The sequence below is a fragment of the Urocitellus parryii genome, chromosome 1, assembly GCF_045843805.1.
Source record: "Urocitellus parryii isolate mUroPar1 chromosome 1, mUroPar1.hap1, whole genome shotgun sequence".
Taxonomy (NCBI): domain Eukaryota; kingdom Metazoa; phylum Chordata; class Mammalia; order Rodentia; family Sciuridae; genus Urocitellus; species Urocitellus parryii.
The window spans coordinates 136,679,720-136,692,616 of NC_135531.1; the positions used below are offsets into that span (position 1 = coordinate 136,679,720).

Genomic DNA, 12,897 nt, shown 5'->3' on the forward strand with positions numbered 1-12,897 from the left:
CCTAAAAGCCAGAGACTGTTCCCACTTCCTTTTATAGACATCTGCCTTCATGGTTGCCAGGTGAGATAGGAGCAAAGTTTATATTTGTAATCAGGATCAGTTTAATAAGTTAATGTCTACCAGAGGAATGTGCTCAAGGGCTACCTTTCAGGCACGTTGTATTTACTGATTTCTCATCTGGACTTTGAGTAATTGTGTTGCTGGCATGGACCCTTTCACCCATTATAACAAAAGTTAGAACTGCCCCTCCTGTATGAAAGCCATGTGAAACCTCTGAGGGGGACAAGGAATCTAGCCACATTTCTGTTTTAAAATAGTTTAATGCACTAGGGGGTATAGCTTGGTGGTAGAGCGTATGCTAATATTGGGTTCAACCACCCCCCCCCATCCTAAAATAGCTCTGTGAGGTCACTAATCAAAATAGAATTCTAGTAATAAAGTCTTCAGAAATGATGCCCTCTTTCATTCTTGTCTAGGTAAGAAGTCCTGATATATTGTGTACAGGCAATTGGATATGGCCCTGGTCTCTCTTCTGTGAAAGGAGATTTCAGCAAACAGTCTACAGTGCCCCAGAGCTTCCAGCTGGGAAGACCCGGCTATGGAAAATTTAAAACCTGGTCTACCTTTTTCAGGGGGAGTGCAGTCAAAAGTGGTAGGGGAGCCATGGGTGAACTGAATAAATGATTATAGATTGGTTTTGTTTTTAAGAAGATAGGAATGGGGAGGTAACAGGAGCACCTAAATCTGTGAGAGCTTGTGTAGTAACATTGAATTATGGGTCTCCTTCCCAATCATTAGGGGTCTTGGTAGAGTATTTTCTTCCAACAGCCTTAGGGCTGCAGGAACAAGGCTAAGAGAACTTAAAAAGCCCAAAACATCCATTAGCAGGGATCACTGCAGGTGTCTGGATCAAGAGAGGACATGTTATGGGCATTGTCACTAATAGAATTCTAATAATAGGTCTCCAGCAGCCGTGCAAGTAAGAGGGTGCTTCTTGCCAAGGGAGAAGAGGGTAGTATGATGAACCTTAAAAAAATGGCAGAAGGTGGGATGTGTCCACAGATCTGTCTGTCCTGGTTCCAGTTCTCTTGGGACCATGGAACTAGGCCTAGAGGGGGGCACCACTGCTTCAACTTTAGAACGTTTGAGAAATAGACATTGAACCCAACTAACCAATCCTAAAAATTCAAGACTTAATTTGTTGTTCCCTTCCTTTATCCCTGAGTTTGAACATGATGACCCCAGGTATAGGACTAAGTAAAAACCTTTACAGGGTTGAGGAGAGGCTCTGGTGACCTAGTGAATATTGACTAAGAACACAAATCTGATTAGATAAGCAAAAGACTCAACGTGATGTCCTAGAACCAGTTATGTCTGTGGGCTCAGTGCCAGCCTCCATTGACAGGCAACCCATCTGACATGGATTCTCCTAGTCTGCACTTCTGCCTTTTTGGGGGGGTGGGGTACTGGGGATTGAACCCAGCAGTGCTTTAGCACTGAGCTACATCCCCAGACATTTTTATCTTTTTGAGACAGTGTCTTGCTAAGTTACTGAGAATGGCCTCAAACATGTGATACTCCTGCCCCCTGAGTCACTGGGATTACAGGCATGTGCTGCTACACCTGGCCCCACTTCTGGCTTTCTGTATTCCAAGCAAAGTCAAACTAGCCATTTGTGTTAATTTCTAAAGTCAACCCCACAGAGAAGGAAAGAACTTGAAGCCCTTAGCCCACTGTGTGTAGGAAAAAGGACCATCCCATGGGTGCAGCAACACTGCTGGAATCTTTGGGCCTCAAGCCTCTATCTTACATGCCACCCCTCTTCCCAAAAGAATGGTTAGGTATGTTCTGTAGAAGGAAAAATTGCTAGAGGAATAATTTTAAAATGCCCAACCTGTTGTTTTAAACTAAATATGGAACAAAAATCAAACTTTGAAACGTGGCATCATACAGCACTTAGCTGTATTGGCAGAAGTTAGTTACCCTCAGCCAATCACGTGCTTGAGAGGCTGTGTAAACCTTATTCCTGAAAGTTGAACAATTCATGGGCACTCTGCAATAAAGTATTTTGCTGAATGAACAATTACTCCATCCTCCAGTAGAAAGGCCTTTGCAGCTATTGACAATTTCAGCCATAAGGAGAAAGAGACCAGAGCCTCAGTTCCTTGAACACCTGACCCTCTGCAGGTCATGCCTTCCCCTTTTGGATTTAGTCTCTTGTTCTATCAGTGAGATGGGAGTAGATCTCGGGCCTTTGGAGCAGTGACATTTGGGGACTCAAAATGATTAATTTACAAGAAAATGAGACTGAAACAGGTTTGATAGTTGAGAGCTTGGTCACTCTGGATACAACTCCCAGGGACTTTCTGCTTCTGAGGTAAGTGCCTCGGATGAAATGGGAGAAAGAGGGTGCAGATACATGAGCAGCTGTGTGAAATATATTCCAGGTGGAGAGAGGAGATCATTAGGACTTAGCAGTAATTGGAACCTTTTTTGTTGTCCCTGAGCAGGAGCGCCTAATAAAAGATGAAAGACTTTGAAACGGAAAAACTTTTCCAGGTAATATTTCAACAAAGGGTCAAAGTGCATTTGCTTTGTAGCTGGCTGGCTCTGGCAGACATCTGGCCCTGCACTAGGTAGGCCTGTATCTTGGGCACTGTGTTGGAGAACTTCCTTCACTGGATGGCAGCCCATTGACAAAAAGCCCTGTAGGGGCAGAAGCATTTGGGAAAAGAAGAGTTAAATGGGGCAAATGGTTGTGCCATTGCAAGTTGAAGAGCCAAACCTAGGGCTGGAAGCACCAAATGTACCTTCCTTAAAAGACTTAAGTTCTCCTTTGTGGACTTCTATGAATAGTCCTTAGTGATCCCAGATCCCACAGTGTGTACAGAAAGAAGCACTAAGCTACAACTTAACTACAGCTCACAGATGCCTTAGCACCCCTTTGAGAGATTCATGCTCCCAAGTTCAGAGAGGGGAGCCCTTGGCAAGACGCATGGACTTACAATAGGGTCCTCTCAGAAGAGCACTCCTGGGATGAAATGGATTCAGACCAACAAGTTCAGTGTCTGGTGTAAACTGAGAAGAGCTAATTTTTAATATTTATTTCTTAGTTTTAGGTGAACACAATATATTTTGTTTCTATGTGGTGCTGAGAATCGAACCCAGTGCTTCACACATGCTAGGCGAGTGTGCCACAACTCGAGCCACAACCCCAGCCCCTGACAAGAGCTAAATTTGATTGTTTCTGGTAGCTATCAAGGAGTTAAAGTCAAAGAACCAGAAAAATGTTAAAACAAGGCTGGGAAGATGGAATAGAGTGGCCATCTTTCCTAGGAGGCTTGGGGCCAAAAGCAGAGGGAGAAGGCTGGGGGTTGTAGCTCAGTGGTGGAGCAGGCAGCCCTGGATTTGCAGAGGGCGAAAGAAAGACAGCCTATCGAGGCAGTTAGCTCCACCACCACCCCCTCCAGAATGATGCAAGGTAAGGATGGGTGCACTGACACCTCCTCCTAGCTCAGTTTTCATCAGATCCTCAAAGGAGTCGGTGACTCCAAGTATGCTGCAAGACCTGGCAGCAAGACATGGGGACAAAATCTAAACGAAGAGCCAACCGTGTGGGGAGGGCAAGAGTTTTCCTCAAAGAGCTACCCTGTTAAGTCTATGAACATATATCAGTTATTTCACCAATAGCACAACCCAAGAACTTTATTCCATCGCAAGAAACTAAAAAAATGCAGGTTTCAGCAGGCGTGGTGGCACACATCTGTGATGTAACATAAGATGGAGCTCTGTGGGAAAGCACCCCCAGGTTCAGTCCCCAGTACAAAGAAAAAAAAGGTGCAGGTTTCTTGCCTGATTTCACACAGTGATAGTTTAAGTAGGTAGTCCTTGTTAGACATCCTCATATCCTGCCTTACAATTAATGCAATTTATCCGTTATTTTTTAAATTTTTCTTAATTTTGGCTAAGGACTATAGCAATCATTTGAAAAGGAAAGACAGCCTGAGTCAGAAGTTGAGCAACAGACTAGCAAGAAGTGTCCTTAGAAGTTTCTAAAAACAAAATATGGGCCCAAAACATGAAACTGACGGGAAAATGGCACCTTTTCTACCAAAAAGGCAGTTCATTGTCTCCAAAGCAGGGGTAAACTTTTTCTACAGACTTTGTAGCCCAGAGGGTTAAAAAATTGTTGGCTCTGTGGCACAAGGACCATCCTAGTTCATTGATCACCTTTATCTCCTCCTTTTATAGCCACGTTCCCTGAGGGTAAGGAAGGCCTGCCTGAGGAAAGGTTGTATAACAGTTGTGTTTTTTTTTTAATATATTTTTTCTAGGTGTAAGTTTTTTTTTTTTTAAGAACCCACACTGTGGTGCCAGACTTCACCATTCACTGCTGTATAATTTTGGGCAAATTACTTAAGCTGCATCTGTTTTCTCAACTGCAAAATGAGTATTAAAAAAATACTTAATTCAAATATTGTTGTGAAGTTTGTGTTCAAAGGATGTGAAGTTCATTTGTGTGGCTGAATAGCTGATACACAGTAATTAGAATACAGTTTCTAGACTTTATGGTTACAATGGGAACAGAGGGCCAAAACCCAACACTCCCTGCAGCACATGCCACCTACCACTGGTTAACTAGAGGAGCAGCTGAAGCTACTTTCTTGTAGATAATAAAAGAGGCGAGTTCGCTATTCACCAAAAACGCAGACTGAGGACCAATACTGAGAAGCGAAGCTTCATGAACTTGAATATTAGCAATCACCCTAGGATTCTGCTCACAAAATGTAAAGTCACAACGGTGTAGTCCATAATAAGTTTATTAGTGTCTTCCAGACACTACCATACAGACTCCTCTCTCAGAAAACAGTCTTTCACAGGTGGAAAACCATTATCCAGATGAGTTGTTCACTTGTCATTTTCATAGGCAGCTGGATTCTTCCTCTTCGATTTCTCAAACTCCTGGTTCCCCCAGGTGTAGACAAGATAAAACACTACAAATGCTTTAAAAACCAAAAGGGAGAATAAACGGTGAGCACATAAAACAAAGGTCTCCACCCTCTAATTCTGACTTCCAGCAGTTTCCACCCTCCTGGTGCTAACTTCTAAGATTTTTGTTGTGGGGAGGGGGTGGGGATATTGGGGATTGAACCCAAGGGTGCTGTACCACTAAGCTATATCTCCAGCTCTTTTCATTTTTAAGACTTTTAATCTGGAGGATCAAGAAAGGTTCCTTGGGGTTGGAGATGTGGCTCAAGCGGTAGCGCGCTCGCCTGGCATGCGTGCGGCCCGGGTTCAATTCTCAGCACCACATACAAACAAAGATGTTGTATCCGCTGAAAACTAAAAAATAAATATTAAAAATTCTCAAAAAAAAAAAAAAGGTTCCTTAACACATCCATTTTACAGGAAACCAAAAGAGGGTAGACCACCCAGGAAGATTTCACACCAAATTTCCCCCCAAGTCTCCCCTGCTGCACATTAAACGAAAAAATTTGGGGATAATTTGAGATAAAATTCACCTAACAAGCGTCACCATTTTAAGGTATACGCTTCAGTATTCAAAATGTCATGCAACTGTCAGAACTATCTGTCGCACATTCAACAGGAGACATTTCGTCACTGATACGTGGATAAAGATGACCTCAGGGGAAGACGTTGGAGTCACCCAAGCGACCTTTGGCCGTTTTTTCAGGATGACAAGTTAGCTAAGGGCTGCCAGGAATATTCAGTGAGAAAGGTGTGCACGGTAGAGTGCCCGCTCACGGAAGGCACCGCAGTCCGGCCCCCAGCCGCCCGGCCTGGACACTCACGCGGCATCACGCGAAGGATGGACGCCTGAGTGCGGCGCAGGACATTGGGGATGCCCTTGGTGAAATAGTGCGGGAAGGCGCGCTGCTCGAAGGGCGACAAGCTGTAGGTGATCACATGCCGCATCCGCGCCAGATTCCCAAACTCGCGGCCCATTGTTGCGGCGGCTCTGTAAGGACCGAGGGCGGACAGGACCTTGCCTCAGCCTGGGGACGATCAACAGGCTGGAATCACCGACCCCAAGCCCGCCCCGGAACTCCTTTGCCTCCCCGAGCCCAGGCGGCGCCCCCACGCTCCCACAGCTCACTCCCGCAGCCAGGTCACCTCACCCTCCACGGACACTGACCCAAGGATCTCCTAGCGTCACTTCCGGCAGGATCGGAAGCCGCTCCTGGAGGCCGTGAAGTCACTTCCGGGAGATACCACTTATCCTATGTTTCCGGGGGAAGACGCTGTTGCCCCGGGTTCTAAAGAGACGTGGCCTGCCCGGGTGACCCTGAGGTGGGCGGTGCTGGGGTGGGGTGCTGCTGCCTAGTCCCGAAAGTGGGGCTTAGTGGTGAACGTCTGGGTTCCTGCGAGATTTGGGGGACCCGGTGCCCCCCGGGAGGCGCTCACAGTAGTCCTGGGCCTTTCCGCGGAGCTTCAGGCTCCGGGAGCGGCCGGGTGACATAGAGATAGGGGAGAAAAAAGACGCCAGGAATGTAGCTCGGTGTAGAGCACTTGCCTAATATGCGTGAGGCCTTGGGTGACATCGCCAGCACCACAAAATAGTAGTAATAACAACAACGATAATAATTTTGAATTTTGGGGTCGGGGTGGCAGCTGACCTGGAGGGCCACGGTGGTCCAGAGCTTTGCGCCTGTGAGTCCTCCAGGCAGTGGAGAACGCCCCTGAGGCGCAGCCACCCTGCGGCGGCCTAATGCGAGATTTTATGGGGTTTTGTCCAGTAGCTAAAAAGGGGCTCTATTTTCAGACCATCAGCTACGCCAGTATCAGCTTTATCAATCGAGGCGCTGCACAGACTGGTGATTTACCTTGTACTCTTAAGTGTGGGTTAATTTTCCTCAAGCAGATAGCCTCCTTGAGGGTGGTGCTGGGTTGCCCCTTGTTTCAGCTTTTCACGATGCACATTTACCTCGTTTTTCTAAAAAGTGAAAGGAAAGTGACCGTGACACTTGTAGCGATCAAAAGATCTTTATTGTGGCAGTGTCTGATTAACAGGGTAGGAAGAGAAAGAGCAGGGAAAGAGAGAGAGGAAGAGAACAAAGTGTGGGGGGGAGTGAGGTGGGAAAGCAAAGCGCAAAAGAGAAGAGGAAAGAGAGCAAGAGAGGGGGCGCCCAGCAGGAGAGAGTTTTTATAGCCAAATTATAATGGGGGTCTCTGGGTCTGTAAGCTGCCTTGTTGTCGTACAGTGATTGGATCATACAGTAGTTGCTAAGGGTGTCATCTTCTGCCTTCAGGCAGAGGTGGCAGGGGTCAGACGTGGGTTTTCGTTGCACCAGACGGGTGGGGGTCGAATGTTCAGCCTTGAGTGGGGTTGAGTGTTCAGACTTGATGCAAACAAACGATAAGGAACCAGACAGGTAAGGGTCCAGTGTTCAGCCCACCTGCAGCCAACAGTTGTTCAGACTGCTCTGCAACTAACAAAAAGTAATATCTAATTTGGTCTCTGCTCCAAGGCAGGAGCATAAATACATAGAACAGTTAAGGATGAAAATACTGTACTGAATTCTACCACCATTTGGGTGATTAATAAAAAATAAAGCATTCATTTATTTACTAACCCCTGCAAACACTTCAAAACCTTTCAACCAAAATCTTTTCAGATGAATGTGCTAATCAAAGTAAGGACATCAAGATGTTATATTTTAATATTAGTTAAGGTTAAGAAGCTGGACATGGTGGCACACTCCTGATGACTCAGGAGGATTGCAAGTTCAAGGCCAGCCTCAGCAATTTAGTGAGACTCTGTCTCAATAATTAAAAATAAATAAATGAAGTACTGGGGATGTAGCTCAATGGAAGAGCGTTCCTGGGTTCAATCTCCAATACCAAAAAAAAAAAAAAAAAATCACAGTTAAAGGCCGTGTCCTCTTTTAAAACACATCACAAGCACACTGCAATTTACCAAGTACAAGTCCTATACTAAGCCACTAAGAAGGACTGAGCAACCTAACATTTCCCTGCTCTTTGGAATTTCTGTGTCAATTGTGATTTTTCTCTCACCCTCCATTCAACACTCAGTAAAATAATTACTTATTTTAAGCACCTGAAAGTGGGAGAACTGGTGAGGATGAGTTGAAAGGAAGAGTAAACCCAATATCACAAATTGCATACCAAAAGATCTGAGTATCATCACGAATGATTAGCTTTTCTACATGCCTTGGGAGTTTTGACACCCAAGAACATTTTAAGAATCCTAATTTCTCGCTGGCACACACCTGTAATCCCAGTAGCTTGGGAGGCTGAGGCAGGAGGATCGTGAGTTCAAAGCCAGCTTCAGTAAAAGGGAGGCACTAAGCAACTCAGTGAGACCCTGTCTCTAAATAAATTACCATTAAAAAAAAAAAAAAACAGTTGGGGATGTGGCTCAGTGCCCCTGGGTTCAATCCCTGGTAACCCCCACCTGAAAAAAGAATCCTAATTTCTGTTTTGGGGGGTTTTTTTAATAAAAGGAAAGATTTTATTTTAAAATAATTCTTCAATTTCTCTTAGACTTTCAACTCCAACGCTAGTTCATTAGCACAACAATAACTCAGCAGATTTTTAAGTAAATTCCAGGGAGAAAGGGAAAGTTACATAATCAAGTCAATCTGACCTAATGAGGACAAATTGGATAATTAGGATATTATCAGCTGATTGCTATAGACCTGATAAAAATTATCTTCAGCTAGGGATCCTTGAGGCCTGATTGCAGAAGGGATGCTAGTCAACCCACACACCTAAAATTTATTTAAGAGACCAAGCTAGGGGTTTCTGGCCTTTAGGAAGAAGACAGGCATGGGGAAATGTTTTCCTTGTTAGTTCTCCCAAGCCATGGCACTTCCCAGCAAATTTCTCTTTTGGTTTTGCTGTTTTGCCTGGCTATGTTTTCATGTTAGTCTTGGTTCTCAGACTTCTAGGGGAGAAGCTCAGATTGCAGCTAATGCTGAGTTGGAATCTGAGGCAGAACCTTGGTCCGTGCTGCAACCTATAGATGGGACACCCAGCCCTGGCCACCTTTTCAAGTTTCTGTCTGATGGGCGAGATGGAGCCCCTAGGCTGCAGCCGGACTCCAGAGCTTTGCACTACATGAAGAAGCTCTATAAGATGTATGCTACGAAGGAGGGGATTCCCAAATCCACTAGAAGTCACCTTTACAACACCATTCGGCTCTTCACTCCCAGTTCCCTGCACAAACAGGCTCTTGGACATCAGGTGACAGGTGTGTAAAAGCAAATTTCTTAACTGGGTAGAGGGACGATGTTATACGCTTAGATGCATCTGTATTTCCATGACAGACAGACTAGAGCAGTATGTGTGTCTAAAAGACGGGGGATTGAACCCAGAGCACATGCTGGGCAAGTACTTGACCACTGAGCTACACCCCAGCCCTTTTGTATTTTTCATTTTTGAGATAGGGTCTCACTAAATTGCCTATGCTGGCCTCAAACTTATGATTCTCCTGCCTCAGCTTCCAGAGTAGCTGAAATTACAGGCCTGCCCCACTGTGCCCTGCTGGGTTTTGCTTCTTGAATTGGGTTTTATTTTGTAGGATACTCAATATCCAATTGAAACAAATTTGATAATTGATCACATTCTTTTTTTGTAGGGAGTCCCCGGGGATTGAACTCAGGGGCACTTGACTACTGAGCCACATCCCCGGCCCTATTTTGTATTTTACTTAGAGACAGGGTCTCACTGAGTTGCTTAGTGCCTCCTTTTTACTGAGGCTGGCTTTGAACTGGCAATCCTCCTGCCTCAGCCTCCCAAGCTGCTGGGATTATAGGCACGCACCACAGCGCCTGGCTTATGTTTTCTTTCTAATGCTGTCATTAGTTAATGTGGACTCATATGATAGGATTTTAGCACTGAAAGAGACCTAATGGCTTTGAAGGCTGAGGAAAGTGCTGGAAAAGCTTAGCATCTGTTTCTGTTCACCAAGCTGTTGGAAATGTCCTATATCTGATATGCCCAGTATGTTCTGTGTCAAACAGGATAGTCTCTTGTTTGTTGCTTTCTGTGAGGTCCTCATCTGGTACAGTAGGTCCTTAAGAACAAAGTGCCAGGGCTGGGGATGTAGCTAAGTGGTAGGGTGCTTGTTTAGATATGTGAGGCCCTGAGTTTCATTCCTACCATTGCAAAAACGAAACACCAAAGTGTAAGTCAACAATTGGAGCAGTTCGTTGTCTTAGGTGTGAGAGGAGCAGTGCTTTTTAATTTTTTTTAAAGAGAGAGAGAGGGAATTTTTTAATATTTATTTTTTAGTTCTCGAAAAACACAACATCTTTGTTTGTATATGGTGCTGAGGATCGAACCCAGGCCACACGCATGCCAGGCGAGCGTGCTACCGCTTGAGCCACATCCCCAGCCCGAGGAGCAGTGCTTTAGAAAAAGTACTTTCTCTAGCTCATGATGTAAAGAAAACCATTCTAAACAACCAAGGCTTATGGCCATTTAAATGCCTTTCATTTTTACTCTAGAGGCATCAGAGCCTCCATTTGTTTTTTTTTTTTTAATCTCAAGTGTGCTAAATTAAATGGGAAGTCAAGTGGTTTTAATTGATTTAATTCACTGGGGCTTAGATTATTGTTTAAACAAGGCTGAGTGTTTTAAATTACTATGATGGTTTTTCCCAATAGAGTGTCTCCAAAAGAAAATACTACTTATTACCTTCCTGTGTTTGGAGCAGGTTGTTAACATTGGAACTTCAGAATGTAATAATTCCCTGTTGCTTTAATTTACCATCAAAGTTGTTGTGACATTCTGGAGATAAAATATCCATTGATGGTTCCTGGGAAATATGGTACCAATTACCTTTTCTATACATCTATTTTTAGTCCCTCTCCTCATTGTCTTTGAGGCTTGAGGAAATGCAGGGAAAGAGAAGGGAGATTGCATATTGCTAGTACAATTCCTAGATTTGACTTCTAATTACATCTGATTTGTATGCAAGCACCACTAACTGGTGAATCATTTTTTCCTTTCAGGAATCTTTCCATCAGTGGACCTGCTGTTTAATCTTGATCGTGTTACTGCCGTCGAACACTTACTCAAATCCGTCTTGCTCTACACTTTCAATAATTCAGTTTCTCCTTCCTCTATTGTTAAATGTCGGTGCAACCTGGTGATAAAAGAACTAAAGTCTTCTAACAAGACTCTCCCTAGAGCTCCTTACTCATTGATCTTTAATTCACAGTTCAAATTTAGAAAGAATCACAAGCAGATTGAGATTGATGTAACCCCACTCCTCCAGCCTATAGTGGTTTCCATTGAGAGAAATATTCACATGTCTGTCAATTTTACATGCACAAAAGACCAGCTGCAGCACCCTTCAGCTCAGGATGGATCCTTTACCATGCCTCTTCTGCCCCCCTCACTGATCTTATATCTGAATGACACAAGTGCTCAGGCTTATCACAGGTGGTATTCCCTTCACCATAAAAGGAAGTCTTCACAGGGTCCTGACCAGAAGAGTAATGTGGCTGCCTATCCCATGGGAGAAGAGACTGTCAAGGGCGGGAGATCCACCTGCCACCGGAGAGGTCGGGAAACCATCACCTCTCAATTGAAGAAGCCACTGGTTCCAGCTTCCTTCAACCTGAGTGAATACTTCAAACAGTTTTATTTCCCCCAAAATGAGTGTGAGCTCCATGACTTTAGAATTAGCTTTAATCAGCTCAAGTGGGACAACTGGATTGTGGCCCCTCACAGATACAACCTTCGGTACTGTAAAGGAGAATGTCCAAGGGCAGTTGGGCATCGGTATGGCTCTCCGGTTCACACCACGGTGCAGAACATCATCTATGAGAAGCTCGACTCCTCAGTGCCAAGACCATCATGTGTACCTGCCAAATACAGCCCCTTGAGTGTTTTGACCATTGAGCCTGATGGCTCAATCGCTTACAAAGAGTATGAAGATATGATAGCTACCAAGTGCACCTGTCGTTAACTTAAGGTCCTCTAAATGAAAACCTTGAGCCTATTTAGCAAAGTAAGTGTTGTGTGCCTCTCTGCTCTCAGGAGAAGGCTTATGTGTCATATAACACATTGTAGAAATAGGAGCATATGCATGTTAGCACATTCTGGGGCGTCTGTCTGAAGGGATAAGGTCAGTTGTTCCTACTTAGCCTTAATTTCAACACTTAAATGTAATTACTTTGGAGAGATTTAATTGTTTTTTCCCCTGAGCATTTTTTTTCTTTTCACAAGTGTTTTGGTTTTGATGGAAAAATTCTAACTTAGCATAAATCTAATGGAATTGCAGCCACAGATATTCAGAGAGCTTTAGTATTATGATAATGGAAGAATAAATTCCTGTCAATGGCATAAATTGTGTGTGTGTTATTAAATAAATTATGATTGGGAGAGAGGAAGCATGTCAAAAAGCTGACATTGGCTCAACTTTTGCTTTTTTATTGTTCAAAACATTACATAGTTCTTGATATATCATATTTCACACTTTGATTCAAGTGGGTTATGAACTCCCATTTTTACCCCATTTTTTTTTTCCAGTGAAAGGGAGGCTAACCTCTCTGCCTGAATCCTGGTAAAGTGAAATTCGCTAGGATTAGAGTATGCAGCAGACCTCTTTCTGTTGTCTTAGTGTGATTGGTGTACAATACGCTAATTCTGCTTATTAACTGGTGTATATAAATTGAGTCACGTAAAACCATATAACATTTGTCCCATTTGTTGAAGGGAAATTGTATTGCAGATTGTTCCAAGAAAACCTGTGTTCAATATTTTAAAATGTATTTTCTTTCTCTAAAACTTTTGACCTTATGGAAGAAAGCCAAGAAGGTTGGTTGATGTTTGTTTTTTTTATTTGCTTTTTGCCTATTTGCCTCAGTCCACCCCACATACTCTTTTTCCAGGTATATTAGC

The 12,897-nt window shown here is 43.9% G+C and overlaps 2 protein-coding genes across 4 annotated transcripts; one reads left to right on the forward strand and one right to left on the reverse strand.

Moving 5' to 3' along the window:
* Nucleotides 1–4,802: 4,802 nt before the first annotated feature.
* Nucleotides 4,803–6,210, reverse strand: Uqcrq (ubiquinol-cytochrome c reductase complex III subunit VII). 3 transcript variants are annotated; one of them, XM_026400176.2, is made up of 3 exons: nt 6,158–6,210; nt 5,814–5,980; nt 4,803–5,003 (listed from the first exon to the last, which is right to left on the reverse strand). In XM_026400176.2, exons 2-3 carry the CDS (start codon nt 5,965–5,967, stop codon nt 4,909–4,911), a joined length of 249 nt encoding a protein of 82 aa, XP_026255961.1. In that variant the 5' UTR covers nt 5,968–5,980; nt 6,158–6,210; the 3' UTR covers nt 4,803–4,908. The 3 variants fall into 3 exon arrangements, with proteins under 3 accessions (XP_026255961.1, XP_026255960.1, XP_026255958.1); XM_026400175.1 differs by having other exon boundaries at nt 6,141–6,178; XM_026400173.1 differs by lacking the exon at nt 6,158–6,210 and adding an exon at nt 6,119–6,151.
* Nucleotides 6,211–8,847: 2,637 nt separating this feature from the next.
* On the forward strand, nt 8,848–12,324 carry Gdf9 (growth differentiation factor 9). Its single transcript, XM_026400172.2, has 2 exons — nt 8,848–9,235; nt 11,001–12,324. The coding sequence occupies exons 1-2, from the start codon at nt 8,848–8,850 to the stop codon at nt 11,960–11,962; spliced, it is 1,350 nt and encodes a 449-aa protein (XP_026255957.2). The 3' UTR covers nt 11,963–12,324.
* The last annotated feature ends 573 nt before the right edge of the window (nt 12,325–12,897 follow it).

Coding starts and splice junctions, on each gene's coding strand:
- Uqcrq (XM_026400176.2), bottom strand. CDS start 5,967: ATGGGCCGCGAGTTTGGGAATCTGGCGCGGATGCGGCATGTGATCACC. Junction 5,004..5,813: donor CATCCTTCGCGTGATGCCGC/GTGAGTGTCCAG, acceptor TGGTTTTTAAAG/CATTTGTAGTGTTTTATCTT.
- Gdf9 (XM_026400172.2), top strand. CDS start 8,848: ATGGCACTTCCCAGCAAATTTCTCTTTTGGTTTTGCTGTTTTGCCTGG. Junction 9,236..11,000: donor TCTTGGACATCAGGTGACAG/GTGTGTAAAAGC, acceptor TTTTCCTTTCAG/GAATCTTTCCATCAGTGGAC.